Raw genomic sequence first — 14,961 nt, 5'->3', positions numbered from 1 at the left:
TATATAAAAGGATGTCACATAGAGGAGGAAGAAAGGTTGTTTTCTGCTGCTCCAGAGAAGTGGACATGGAGCAATGGCTCCAAACTACAAGAAAGAATAAAAAATTGGGAAGAACTTCCTGACAGTAAGAGCTGTTCGACAGTGGAATTTGCTGCCAAGGAGTGTGGTGGAGTCTCCTTCTTTGGAGGTCTTTAAGCAGAGGCTTGACAACCATATGTCAGGAGTGCTCTGATGGCGTTTCCTGCTTGGCAGGGGGTTGGACTCGATGGCCCTTGTGGTCTCTTCCAACTCTATGATTCTATGATTCTACTTCACCGGGTTTTTGGGAGAAGGATGCATACCATCTTGTGCTCAGTGCATTAAACAACACAACTAACAGAGTACAAGAGAACAGTAGGTTTACCCCACCTCAAAGGAGCAAAATCTGTTCCGGTTTGCTGAAAGAGGGTCTCGTTGAAGAATGTTCGGCCTTGCGTTGAGTATGTTGTCATCAGTGGGAGGTTGGGAGAGAGGCGACTGTCCTCAGCTTCTGTCAAAATTACAAACACCATGGTTATGTGGCAAGACTGAAAAGTCATGGCTTGCTAATCAAAGCCTTACTAATGCAAGTGCCCTGCCAACTGGCAGGAGCTTAAAAAACCAAATATGGTTGAAAATGTGTAATACGGCAACTTTAAATGGCTAAAGATGAATCAGACTGAAAAACACAGTTTTGCACATATGGTATAGTCGTTTCTAACATAAAAAAAAACTTTAAAATAAATTTTATGGTACAGCTTTAGGGGAATGTGTGACATTCCTCCTCTTAGAAAAACGCCTCAAATGTCTGAGAGAAACATTTATGTGCATGTAACTTAATGCATTTTGCATCCCCTTTTGAGCATACACCAATTGGAGACCTGATAATCAACGTTAACATCTATAACCTGAAATCCTGCCCTTATTTCAATGAAGCTCATGCACATATGCCCAATCTAATTTTGGTGGTTCCTAATAGCTGTTCCGCTCTTCGGAGGAAGGCAACAAGCTTACTTAAAGTAATTCATTTTTGCCATTAACTCAGCAAGAAGGATTATTTTAAACAGTACAAAAAGAGTTTTAAATCTTTTAATGGAAAAAAAACCCAAGCTTCACCAAGTAGGATGATCTAATGCATAATGGGTCAAATGAAATGCAAATTAGAAATCAATGACTTATTTCTGTCATATAAGGTCTTAATGAATGGATTTCTTATCTGTTTCTTTTAAGTAAGCAAGAAAACGCTTCGATAATCATAAAAATGTTGATGCAGAAGCTCCCCCCCCCCCCCCGCCAATCTATCCACAGTCTGTAGAATAATTTGATCATAGAGTTGCTTGGCATCCATCTGTCTTGAGAGACAATGGAAGTGTGCTTTTGGGGATGAAGTCAAACTGTTGGAAGGTTGCATTGCCTGCTATGGCCGTAGAGAACGATACAGGAGAGACATGTTTTGTTGCAGCTGGAGCAGATGAAGGCAGACTTCGTGCTGCGTTTGAAGAAATCTTTGTGATACAGAGTTGGTCTGCCAATGGGCCAGCTTCCCATAGAGTATGTCCTTGGGGATCATAGAATATGTTTGATTTTGGAGAACACAAAGCCTACGGCAGGGGTCGGCAAGACTTACCTTGCCTGGGCCAGTTCACTGCCGCGGAGCCCCCTCTGTGGGCCAGATCAAACGCACGCCTGCTATTTCCAGCGTCGGCATCTGTCCAGACGCGATTTCCAACACCGTGAAAGCGAGTCCCCGCATGCTGCACTGGTTTAGTGCAGCGCTCAGGGACTCGCCGAGCGGGGGGCTTAGTTCAGGAGCCAGTAAAACGATCCCCGTGGGCCGCTTGTGGCCCATGGGCCTTAGGTTGCCGACCCCTGGCCTACGGCAAAGCTGGGGCACTTTGTAAGAAGGAAAAAGATACAACACAAGTGCAGTGTCTCACCTTCCAGCTTTTGGGAAAAGGTTTTATTTGTCTGTCTGTCTGTCTGTCTGTTTGTTTTAACAACCTACACCTTGATCCAAATCTTGTAGATCTATCAAGGGCCAGGGGGAAAAAAAGCTTTGGAGGCTAGATCTGCTATTTTACCTTTCAAACAGAATTCAGGATCTAATTTCTTTTCGCAGGGACTGTAAGACAGGGTTGTTCCGCCTGGCCTTTGGCTTGGAATCAACTTGATCCCCTTCCCCTCTTTCCTTTTTCCTTTCTCCTTCTGTGATGGAACTCCTGGTTGGGGACTTCCCTGGGTTTTTTCTGGCCCATGTAGGACCAGTCTGGATAGTTGGCCTTGGTGAAGATTTGACGTTTTCATCCCCAAAAAGTTTTTGATTTGAGTTTCTACTGAAATGAGGCTGCATCTTAATGCTGTATTTTAATCTTGATTTTAAGTTGTATTTTCATCAATTGTTTTTATATCTGGCGTTAGATTCCCTGAGCCCTGTTTTGGCTGGGGAGGGCGGGGTATAAATAAAATTTATTATTGTTCTTATTATTAATTCACCAACTTAAGCTCTTCTGTTTTCATGTTTATAAAAGAAATGCTTATGTATCAAGAAAGCCTAAGGAAACCAAGTCACATGAAAGTGCCTGGGAACCTCAGAAGCCACGACTGGGGTGAGAATGGGAGTTGAGAGGCAGTGTTGGTGATGGGGCTCCAATGCTTTGGGAAGGTCTCCTCCCTCATCCTTGGGGAATAGTTCCTGCAACTTATGCCCATTTCAGTCTCCCTGCTTGCACCACCTCCTCCTGACCACGGCCAAGCCTGCCAAAATATTTAAAAGAGCTTTGAAAACGTATCGCACAGAAGCAGGTTTGTGCAGGTTTCTTTCATTTTCAGAATGCATCCTGTCACAAAATGGAAGATTTCTTGGCCCGATACAGAATTTGAATATTCAACCGAAGGTAGATAGGCTATAACCAAAACACCAGAAATAGCAATGCCTTGAATATGCCACTGTTTCCAAGAGCTTGCAACAGGCTAATATAACCTTGTATTGTGTTGTGAGTTTCCCAGCAACCAGGTTGCAAGTAAGAAAAAGCGTCAAAAACAAAAGGTCCATTTTCTGCCTCTCCATCCTTCTTTCCCCTTGTGTACTATACTGTTAAAAGGAACAAAATGTGCCTTATACAACTCGGTATTCTCTATTCATCCAGCAAAATATTAGTACCCTCAATGCATTTTATACAAAATGAGTCATTAAAAATAAGGGACAAAGGTTATTGTTGAATATAAAGATTCACACAGTTGTTCAATGTTGCAGGTGCTTGACAACTTCCCTGTTTAAATGCTACAGAAAACACAACAGAGAATCTTGAGAAGCCTTAAAGCTTAATGCACTTAATGTGGAAGAAGTTTTTCAGGCCCTGACTAAGCAGAGCACATTCTCACAGAGCTATGAAAAGGGCAAATTCTGCGCCACAGGTTATCGGAAAAGGGAATAAAAATAAAAACCCCAGTACAGTATCATAATGCCCTTATGCAAGTATCTATAACATTGTCTGTGTACAATTCAGGTCACATTACCTCAAAAAGGGTATTACACAAGGTAGAAAGGATGCAGAAAATGTCAACCAAAATGATCATGAGGCTTAAGTACCTTTACCTGAGAGGAAAGATTGTAACATTCAAGCCTTAGGATATGCTTCATCGCTGAATGTTCCAAATCTTATCACAGACCACCTCATTTCTTAGGCCAAAATACACTTCCATATTTTTACATGAGTTAACTGATGCCAAGCACAAAGCGTGAGGGGGCTTGGAAGACCCACTCAAGAGGACAATCTAGCAGAGTAAGACATGTCCAGCAAAGAAATTCCTCCTTCCCCAAAATACCAAACTCCCAAGCAAAGGATGCTTGAAACACAGCCAAGTTTCACCACCTCACATTTCAAAACAAGGTCAGTGAATCAAACCAGAGACGGGCCATTTCTTCAGCATCTCAGACAGCACTGGAAATCTCATGAGCTGGAATACGGCAGCTGATTTCACATTAGGCCACTTTTTGCATAAAGCTCATGCAAAGACGCAGGTGATGCTGTGGGTTAAACCACAGAGCCTAGGACTTGCTGATCAGAAGGTCAGCGGTTCGAATCCCCGCAACAGGGTGAGCTCCCGTTGCTCGGTCCCTGCTCCTGCCATCCTAGCAGTTCGAAAGCACGTCAAAGTGCAAGTAGATAAATAGATACCGCTCCGGCGGGAAGGTAAACAGCATTTCCGTGCGCTGCTCTGGTTCGCCAGAAGCGGCTTAGTCCTGCTGGCCACATGACCCGGAAGCTGTACATCAGCTCCCTCGGCCAATAAAGCGAGATGAGCGCCGCAACTCCAGAGTTGGTCACGACTGGACCTAATGGTCAGGGGTCCCTTTACCTTTACATGCAAAGATGGCTGGCTGCCAGGACCTAATGGTCAGGGGTCCCTTTACCTTTACATGCAAAGATGGCTGGCTGCCAGTTGTAGCTGGAAGGCACTGTGTATTTCTTCCCTTAACACAGGGGCAGACAACCAGTAGTGGATGTCGCGAGACCCAATGCCTCAAAATGGCAAATTCAACCTTTCAGATGTCACAAAGTTTGAACACATGCTTTTCAATGCATTCTCTTCTCTATAAGCCTTGACGATAGTGGGCCTCAAACTGTGTTACTTGCCCAACATTTCCAACCTATCTTGAAGTTGAGGTCCAAAGTCTTTGTACACCATTATTCGCTGTTATGCCTCCTTCTGACAACCTGGTTTAAAAGTTACCCAGGATTTCGGCAGGATGGTACCCAAGAGCCCTTTCTTTGGAGCAGGGTGAGGGATGGGAAGAGGAGCACGTAAGCATTGCCTTTTCAGCCACCCCAAATCAGATACAAGCCTTTCTAATCCATGTACAATACCTAGCAATATTAGTCATCTCAGAAACAAAATCCATCAGCTATTCCATTACACAATCTAAATCAGGTTATTCACAAGTTACACTGAAAACCTATTAAATTTTATGTTGGCTGGAAAAATTAATGGAGCTTTGCTATTCTCTAGGGAACTGCAAAATCATCATCTCAACTCTTGCTGCTTGTGATGGTTTTGGGGAAACGTTAACAGTAGTGTTCTGTGGAGAGACCTGTTAGGTCCCAGAGCAGCAAATGATACCAGTTCACACCATCTTTGGGTGTCTGGTGCAAAAGAAGAGCAGTACTTCTTCCCACTGTCAATTCTGAAGGTCGCCTCCCTCATTGATAGCTAAATTTACCCAGCAAGCACACCTGATCCTGCATCATCTTACATCCTGCTGCTGACAAATGTGAAAGCCAGAAATCAGAATGCTGTTTGCTGAGCATTTAGAGATGGAGGCAAAACCTGAACAGAGCCCCTCTTTGTTTTCAATTCACTACATTAATTAACACATTACCATTAGAAAATACTTTTTCAAAAGGAGTGTAGATGAGTGTAGCTATGATGCCATAATGAATACTTTTAGGGAAAAGAGGAGGAAAAAAACATTCCAGTATTTCCATATGCAATACAGGAAGGCACTCCCCTCCAACCTTTTGACACACGATTCAACCGTCTTATGTAGTGTACAAACTCACTACTAAGTATAGTCCAATGAATGGATAGTGGATAACATTCTCTTGGGAGTGAGGAAATGAGCTGGAAATGAACTGAATCTTTATTGGGTGGGTGCAAGGAGAGGCTTTCAGAGCAAAAGCGTCCCTTTCACTCATCAGTAGTTGCCTGCTACCTAGTTTGCTAAATATGCAGAATCACCATCACTCCAGTCATCTGATTTGGCATTTGCCTACTCCTCTTGAATAACACTGCTCATAGACTACACCACTAGTTTTTCCACTTCCACTGACACCATGGGCCTCTCTGTGCCCTCCGCACCCCACTCTCAATCCTGCCACTTCCATTCCTCCATTACGGCAACCGCTACCCTCAGGGTGCAACCTTTAGAGCTGTGCATCCAATTTTCTACCCTCTTAGTGAAAATGTTTTAAATGGCCAAGACCGTTTTAAAGCCAGGACTGAAGGGAAAATATATATGCAGCAAAGGAAAGGGGAAGGAAAAGAAAAGAAGAAAGATTCTTACGATGACTCACACCCAGCAAGCCATAAAGGCTCAGGGACAATAAGATCAAGGAACCTGGGGAAAGAATAATCCCCAGGAAAGCATGGCTCTTGCCAACCAATCTACCCCACTCCAATTTCACTGCAGATCAGATTCACAGGTTTTGACAGGAGATCAAACTGCAAATGCATTAAAGAAAAGGAGTCATTAAGAGGAATTATATAAAGCTGTGGAAACTGATGCCTCACACAACAACAAATAGGTTCCCTGGCTGAGGTAGCTGCATTGAACAAGAGAAACAGATTGATATACGTGAAGTGGGTGGGGGAAAGGAGTACTCATCCCTTTTACATGGGAAGTCTCAAGGTGCTATATAATGCAAACACAGACAAAGCCCATCTTAAGCCGCTCCAACCTAAGCATCTTTATGTGATTCCCAACTGCATAGTTTCTCTACGCACCAGTTTCTCTTGCCAGCTCAAACAATACGAGCCCATATATGCTGCCTTGAGCTATTTGGGATATTAACAAAATAAACTATTGGTGCACATATAGTCAGTCACTCTGCTACGCACATGTTTAGATGCCAGCAATGCTAGTCGCTAGAGGAGACAGAGGAAGATCAGGTAGAGACTCCAGGGAAGAACTAACAAATAATCACAGTTCCGCAAGCACAGCAAGAGAATTATGCCCCATGCTCCAGTTCAAATCAACTGAAATGCTTAACTACCCATTATCAGATTCCGACTCTGTGAGCAATATTCACCGAACCATCCAGCAGTCACAATTGGAAATTCAAGCCTGCCAATGACTAAATGCTGAAGCTAAACTGGGAGCAGGAGCTGCCACCAGCAGTCAGAATATGAAGCAGCAGGGAGAGATCAGAGTGTAGGTGGCATATCGTTCTCAATGTCTTTTTAAAATTTCTAAAATGTCTGACTGCTACAAAGAAAGTGTACTATATAATCCAAATATAACACCCTTAGTCATATTATAATCATATTTTGCATATGTGTTCATTTTTAGCATTTACAGTTCTAAAGGGCTGTTATGTCTATTTTAATTCTGCCGGTACCCACCCTGGCTGAGTTGAAGCATGGTGTTACATAAGGAACAGGGCCCCGATCCAAAGCAGTATATGCCATCTTCCCTATACTCTCAGCGGCTTTGTAGCTCCTTTCTGTTCTGTAGTAGCCCCACACACTCACAACCCCCCTGAAGACTAGGGACCCTCCAGACAAGCATCCCCTAAAGTATAAAAAGGTAAAGGACCCCTGACAGTTAAGTCCAGTCGCGAATGACTCTGGAGTTGCGGTACTCATCTCGCTTTACTGGCCGAGGGAGCCAGCATTTGTCTGCAGACATTTTTTCCAGGTCATGTAGCCAGCATGACTAAGCCGCTTCTGGCGAACCAGAGCAGCGCACCGAAACGCCGTTTACCTTCCCGCCGGAGTGGTACCTATTTATCTACTTGCACTTTGACGTGCTTTCAAACTGCTAGGTTGGCAGGAGCAGGGACCGAGCAATGGGAGCTCACCCCGTCACAGGGATTCGTACTGCCGACCTTCCGATCGGCAAGCCCTAGGGCTCTGTGGTTTAGACCACAGCGCCACCTGCATCCCAGCCGTGAAGTATATGCATTGGAAGCTCTTTACATGCGAACACAGGCATGTCTAGATCCAATCACAAATACAGAATTTTCTCAGACCACTAGTATTGCCCTCATGAAGAGGCAGAGGTAACTGGGTGATGCCAGTTACTGCCTGGTTGCTGTAGTCTGTCTCTCACTTGCACACTTTGGAAGTTACTTGTAGAACCATAGAATAATTGTAGAGTTGGAAGGGAACTGGAGGATCATCTAGTCCAACCTCCTGCGAGGGGGGCCTCCCATCCAATTTGAAACCATGCCAGACCCTGTTTAGCTTTGCAAATGAACTAGCAATTTTTTAAAAAAATATCTGTGTGACCCTGAAGATGAGAGAAGCATCCACTGCCCAATAAAACCTGAATAATAAGTACAGTGGTGCCTCACAAGAGCAAGACGAAAAGAATCTGTTCCGCGAGTTTCTCATCTTGCGAAGCAAGCCCATTAGCGGCTTAGCGGATTAGCACTATTAGCGGCTTAGGCTTAGCGGATCAGCTGATAAGCGGCTTAGTGGCTTAGAAAAAGGGGGGGGGGACCCACAGGAACTCGCAAGACATTTTCGTCTTGCGAAGCAAGCCCATAGGAAATTCGTTTTGCGAAGCACCTCCAAAACGGAAAACTCTTTCGGCTAGTGAGTTTTCCGTCTTGCGAGGCATTCGTCTTGCGGGGCACCACTGTAATAAGTTAAAAAGAGAGAGAGAGAGCACAAGCTCAAACTGGCGCACACACAAACTTCATCCTCTTGTACCTCAGGGGAGGAAGAATTGTCATAAACCCCGCAATCCTGATGGTTTCAAGGTGCAATTTGCTGTCAGATGAAGAGGAGGGAAAGCACAGACCATGATGTCAGTGGGGAGGAACCCGAAGGAGAGGATGGGGCCTCACCTCCTTTTCCCTTAAAGAGGCTGGGAAGGGGGAGGTTGAACAACTGAAGGAGGGGCTATGAGGGGTTGAGCTCCGTCCCATCACCAAGAGCTTGGCACCACCTCTGCTGTTGGAAGCAGATCCGTGCCCCCCATCTGGAGAAATATGCACCACCAAGCCCACCAGCCTAGTGGCTAGAGAATTTCACAAGCGAGTGCACCGTATCTTGCTTTTAAAAACTGGCATGAGGGGTGTGGCTATTTGTTGAGACAATATCACAGATTTCATCCAGTCTTGGACCCCTAATATTAGTGCCTCTGGCAATCTCTACCTGTAGTCTGACCTGAATAGATGTAAGCTTTAAATAAAGCTTCCATTTTATACACAGGTAAGCACCTCTGGTCCATTGGATCACGAAGAGCGTGCTCTGGCGTGCTCTGGTCCATGGGGTCATGAAGAGTCAGACACGACTAAACGACTAAACAAACAAGCCCCTCTGTTGCTGCCCTTGGGACAGGAGCCAGGACAACAATCTCTAGAAATTATTTGGCCTTACCATATGTTTCAACAGTAGAAAATGGAGGAACACAAGAGAAAAACAGTTACTGTCATGGGAGGGTTCTGATAAATTTCAAGAGATGCCATCTAAAAGAACAGGAATAGGGGTGTAAACAATCCGACTAATATGGACCAGTGTTACAAAGAGTGCCCAGAGTCCGTTTTAGGAACTTGCAAATTCAGTCTAACTGGGTATGCTATATATTTAATTTCCTCCATTTGAATCCTGTTTGTCATGCACACAGAGAGCATGTGGGTGGATCCTGCCTGCTCACCTTCCTTTTCTGGAATGATCAGCTGAAATGCTAATAAGGAAGAAGTGTGGTGACAGCTGAAATGAATGGCATTATGTGCTTTGCCCAGCTGGCTCAAAGATCTGGAGCTAGATGTGTGATCTTGTCACCAAGTGAGCATTCTTGATAGAATCCAGAATGCGGCAGCTAGACTGGCGACTGGGAGTGAAAGCCAGGACCATATAACACCGGTCCTGAAAGATCTTCACTGGCTCCCAGTATGTTTCTGAGCACAATTCAAAGTGTTGGCGCTGACCTTGAAAGCCCTAAATGGCCTCGGTCCTGTATACCTGAAGGAGCATCTCCACCCCCATTGTTCAGCCCAGACACTGAGGTCCTTCTCCAAGGGTCTTCTGCTGGTTCCCTCACTGCAAGAAGCGAGGTTACAGGCAGAGGGCCTTCTCAGTAGTGGTGCCCTCCCTGTGGGACACCCTCCCATCAGATGTCAAGGAACTAAACAACCATACAACTTTTAGAAGAAATCTGAAGGCAGCACTGTATCAAGAAGTTTTTAATGTTTTAGTATGTTCTGTTATATGCTGTGAGCCACCCAGAGTGGCTGGGGAAACCCAGCCAGATGGGCAGGGTATAAATAATAAAATTATTTATCATCATCATCATAATCATCATCTTTTTAAAGTCACGCAACCTGAGGTCTTGTAAAGACATTATTGGTTCTTGTCCAAGGGTAATTCTTTACTATACTATAATGATGATTTGTATTTTGTTTAAACTACCCCCTCCCCCCCCATTTTTTCAACTGCCCAACTAAGGTAGCCTTAAGAACTTTATGCCTTTTTCTAAAAAATAACAAACTAGCTGATATTGCTGGTGTTTATTACACGTGAGTGATACATTTATTGTTTTTTTAAAAAGAACCCAAGGGAACTGTCCTACCTCTTAACAATAGGTATATCTGTAAGCAACATTTTAATAAATGAACAGATCTGTATTTTCAAAGGTCACAAATATCTCTAAAAGTACAGTCTACTACCTAAATTATACAAAATGTTTCATTTTCTTACCGTAGCATAGGAAGCTTACATCTGATAAGAAATTAAGTACTGTATTGCCAATATGTCAATTCCCTCACTTTAGAGGGAAAGGGTGACATTAACTGTCCACTTTTTCCCCTTGGCTTTCAAAACTTCCAGGAGTTGCTGTCATCAGTACTGTCCCTGTTAGCACCATCAAATCCACAAAAATGGTGATGAAGTTTGAGATGTCACTGGAGCACAAGGCAGGGCATGACAGGGTACCTGTCGCAGTAACCAGGAAAAATGTTGGGAAAGATGGAGGGCACAAGGAGAAGGGGACGACAGCGGATGAGATGGTTGGACAGTGTTCTCAAAGCTACCAGCATGAGTTTGACCAAACTGCGGGAGGCAGTGGAAGACAGGAGTGTCTGGCGTGCTCTGGTCCAGGGGGTCATGAAAAGTCGGACACGACTAAACAACAACAACCATATTTTATACCAGAAAAAAAAAATGCTTGCTGCTTAAGCAGACTGGAATTTCAGCAGAGAAGCCACAGTAAAAGGCACCTGCACTCAGTCCCTTGTTGTCTTCTCCAAATTGTGAACTCTCAATATAAAACAAACAGAACTTGGGATAGCCAGGATCAACAAGGTACCACTGTACTGTATACAGAACATACCCAACAGCCGTGTGTGTGTCACATTGGGTGCTTGCTGCGTTCTGGAGTCTTCGGCAACAGTAATTGAGCCTTCCTCCATGCTTGGGAACTCTGTCAAGTCACGGGTCCCACTGCTCTGACTAAGCCTTCTGCCCAAGGCTGCTGGCAGGTTGCTTGTGTCTATTTCTACATGAGGCTGGTACCATGTTTTCATTTCCTGAAATTAAAATATGGGGGGGGGGGGGAGAGAATAGAAAAATGAATGATTCTTCAAGGCAATTTTTAAAGAACCTATAATTTTCTCCAACAACATTTTTTTAGAGTGCATATGCATTAATAAATTAATTATTATTATTATTATTATTAATTTATTTATACCCTGTCCATCTGGCTGGGCTTCCCCAGTCACTCTGGGCGGCTTCCAACAAAATATTAAAATACAGTAATGCATCAAACATTAAAAGCTTCCCTAAACAGGGCTGCCTTCAGATGTCTTCTAAAAGTCTGGTTTTTCTTTTTGACATCTGGTGGGAGGGCGTTCCACAGGGCAGGTGCCACTACCGAGAAGGCCCTCTGCCTGGTTCCCTGTAACTTGGCTTCTCGCAGTGCGGGAACCGCCAGAAGGCCCTTAGCGCTGGACCTCAGTGTCCTGGTAGAACAATCCGGGTAAAATATCTGATTGCTTATGCATCATAATACAGTGGTACCTCGGGTTACATACGCTTCAGGTTACAGACTCCGCTAACCCAGAAATAGTACCTCAGAACTTTGCTTCAGGATGAGAACAGAAATCGTGCTCCAGCAGCGCGGCAGCAGCAGGAGGCCCCATTAGCTAAAGTGGTGATTCGGGTTAAGAACAGTTCCAGGTTAAGAACGGACCTCCGGAACGAATTAAGTACGTAACCAGAGGTACCATTGTATATGAAAGAAAAATTTCGAGGACTCCCTACTTCAGATGGCCCAGGTCTCTGCCTCTATCTGGAGTTCTGTTAGGACCTTTGTTTTTTGCCAGTCCTTTTGGTTGGTTTAGAGAGTCAGTGTCTCCACCCCTCAGCCATGAAGAACACTGGGTGCCCTTGGGGTACTCACTGTCACCCAGCCTAACTTATTCCACAGGGATATGGTGATAACATGCACTACTGTGTGAATATTCTAACTGGATAAAAAAAATATGGAAAAGATTGCAAAGTTACCTGATTAGCAGTAGATCTATGTCTGATTGCTTCTCCTAAGGAGATACCACTGACATATGAAACCTGAGTCCCACTGCTGCTTTGGCTTAATAGCTCTTCTTTCGGACCTTGATGTGGTGGCGTTGTTGCAATAGGCTGAAACAAACAGATCTTTTTAATCATGATGGCTGGAGAAACTGGTATTTTGTCCTATTCTGTCCTGCAGGACCAATTAGATTATAAAGTTTTACAGATATTCAGCAATATTTTATATTGCTTGCTTAAGTCAGTGAGGCAAAAGTTGAATACTACGCTGGAACAATGAGTTAAACAGCAAAATCCAATTATCTGAATAGTCGCAGGAGCACCCAAAACATCTTTCAGTATCCAAAACTCAGTAAAACAATACTGCATGGCTATCTGTCATGGATGCTTTAGCTGAGATTCCTGCAATGGAGGAGGTTGGACTAGATGACCCTTGGATCCCTTTCAACTCTACATATTTTTATAATATGTGGATGCCTAGAATCATATTTTCCAGGCATGAAGAAACAATGGATGTTTAACAAACATATTACTGAAGAGGCTGTCTTGTGAAAAGTTCCAGTTTTTCTCTGGCTTCTTAATCTCCTCATACCTTAGAAAGGATAGGATCAGTCCAATACATTTATCTTATACAAAATGCTTATTAACAGTATAGAAATTTATTTATGCATGCAACTACAGCTGCAGGAATGTTACTTGCCTAAAAATGGAAAGAAGTGGTAGTCCCAATAAGAGAAGAATAGATACAAAAACTTAGGGACTATGCAGAAATGGAAAAACTTACCGGAAGAATAAGAAATCAAGATAACAAACTTTTTATAAAAGAATGGAAATGGTTTATTGGCTATTTACAGATAAATTGTAAACAGATAAAAACATTGGCAGGATCTCTTTCTCTGTCCATCTACCCAACTCAGCCCTTCCACCTGCATCCCAAAACTCATTTTCTTTCTGCCCCCCCTCACACTTGTTATCAGATGTTAAAATTTCCCCTTTACCTTTGTGCCTACAAGCTGATGCAGTTTGGTAATTAAGCCAGCAAGCTTTTATTTTAAGAGTGAGGGTGTTGTTGTTGTAAAAAAGGAAAAGAAAAAACGTTAATGGTCTGACATATCCTGTGCACTAGACAAGGCCCTCACTCCACCTTCTCACCTTAATTCCAGTTTATTGAAGGAACTGAATAGGATGCATACACCACTCCTGGGCAAATCAAAAGTGGTGTGTGATGAAGCACGAACAATGAAGGCAATTAGTACTGGGTAAAACGCAAAAGCTATTGATTTTAGATATGTTAAGCAGAGGTAATTATGTGGGTGTTCTGAATGATAATCAAACAAGATGAGTATAGCAGACATTGCCTTCAAAGGGGTCCACAGAGAGCAGATGGAGACTAAAACAGAAGAAGAGTAAATCCACGAGGGAGGGGACCACATTTATTTGGTTTCTTCCTAGTAGGGAGAAGAACCAAATGTAATAGCTGTATTCTGAACTGAGCCTGGACATTGTGATTGTACCACACCTCTGTTTTATGAATGCACTTGGCTCCATCGTTCTGCCCAGACACTGAGGTCCAGCACCGAGGGTCTTCTGGTGGTTCCCTCGCTGCAAGAAGCCAAGTTACAGGGAACCAGGCAGAGGGCCTTCTCGGTGGTGGTGCCCGCCCTGTGGAACGCCCTCCCACCAGATGTCAATGAGAAGAACAACTACCAATCTTTTAGAAGACATCTGAAGGCAGCCCTGTTTAGGGAAGCTTTAATAGGTTATTGTATTTTAGTGTTTTGTTGGAAGCCTCCCAGAGTGGCTGGGGAAACCCAGCCAGATGGGCAGGGTATAAATAAATTATTATTAATTATTATTATTATTATTATTAGGGACGCAGGTGGCGCTGTGGGTTAAAGCCTCAGCGCCTAGGGCTTGCCGATCGAAAGGTCGGCGGTTCGAATCCCTGCGGCGGGGTGCGCTCCCGCTGCTCGGTCCCAGCGCCTGCCAACCTAGCAGTTCGAAAGCACCTCCGAGTGCAAGTAGATAAATAGGGACCGCTTACCAGTGGGAAGGTAAATGGCGTTTCCGTGTGCGGCTCTGGCTCTGGCTCTGGCTCTGGCCAGAGCAGCGATGTCACGCTGGCCACGTGACCCGGAAGTGTCTCCGGACAGTGCTGGCCCCTGGCCTCTTAAGTGAGATGGGCGCACAACCCCAGAGTCTGTCAAGACTGGCCCGTACGGGCAGGGGTACCTTTACCTTTACCTTTACCTATTATTATTATTATTACTACTACTACTACTACTACTACTATTATTATTATTATTCCTGTTCGGTTCTAGGCTAAATTCAAATTGCTGATTTCAATCCTTCACGCCCTTTTTTTGTTTGGGACCAGGGAACCTGAAAGATTCCTTGCCTCCGTACCTACCTGTCCATACTAAAAGACCTGTCCATACTAAAAGACCTCTGGCCTGTGGGCCAATGTAGGCCTGCCATGGAAACCAAGCAAACTAGCACCTGTCTGTCTACCAGCTATTACCAGACAAGCGAGCTGTGATGGCAAAGAGTTCTTCCGATACTATGGCAGCACCGCAAAAAGGAAGAGAGTTCAAGAAACGGCGACAGCAATGGTAAAACGGGAGGGACGGAGACCGTGACAGTTAGGAAAGGACTGCTACCTGTTTAAAAAATGGGACATCCAATTTC

The 14,961-nt window shown here is 44.1% G+C and overlaps 1 protein-coding gene across 3 annotated transcripts in view; it reads right to left on the bottom strand.

Annotated features, from left to right (window-relative positions):
• The window catches only part of ALMS1 (ALMS1 centrosome and basal body associated protein), a 76,622-nt gene that overhangs the window by 51,425 nt on the left and 10,236 nt on the right, over positions 1 to 14,961 (bottom strand). For 2 of the 3 annotated variants that reach the window (XM_079990655.1, XM_079990657.1), the window contains exons 2-4: positions 12,250 to 12,384; positions 11,078 to 11,273; positions 409 to 529 (exon numbers count right to left, since the gene is read on the bottom strand). In XM_079990655.1, coding sequence (XP_079846781.1) covers positions 409 to 529; positions 11,078 to 11,273; positions 12,250 to 12,384 — 452 coding nt within the window. The remainder of the gene's footprint in view (positions 1 to 408; positions 530 to 11,077; positions 11,274 to 12,249; positions 12,385 to 14,961) is intronic. The other variant, XM_079990656.1, reaches the window with a different exon arrangement.

The sequence above is a fragment of the Podarcis cretensis genome (genome assembly GCF_951804945.1).
Source record: "Podarcis cretensis genome assembly, chromosome: 9".
NCBI classification, from domain to species: domain Eukaryota; kingdom Metazoa; phylum Chordata; class Lepidosauria; order Squamata; family Lacertidae; genus Podarcis; species Podarcis cretensis.
This window is presented reverse-complemented; position numbering and strand designations above follow the sequence as displayed.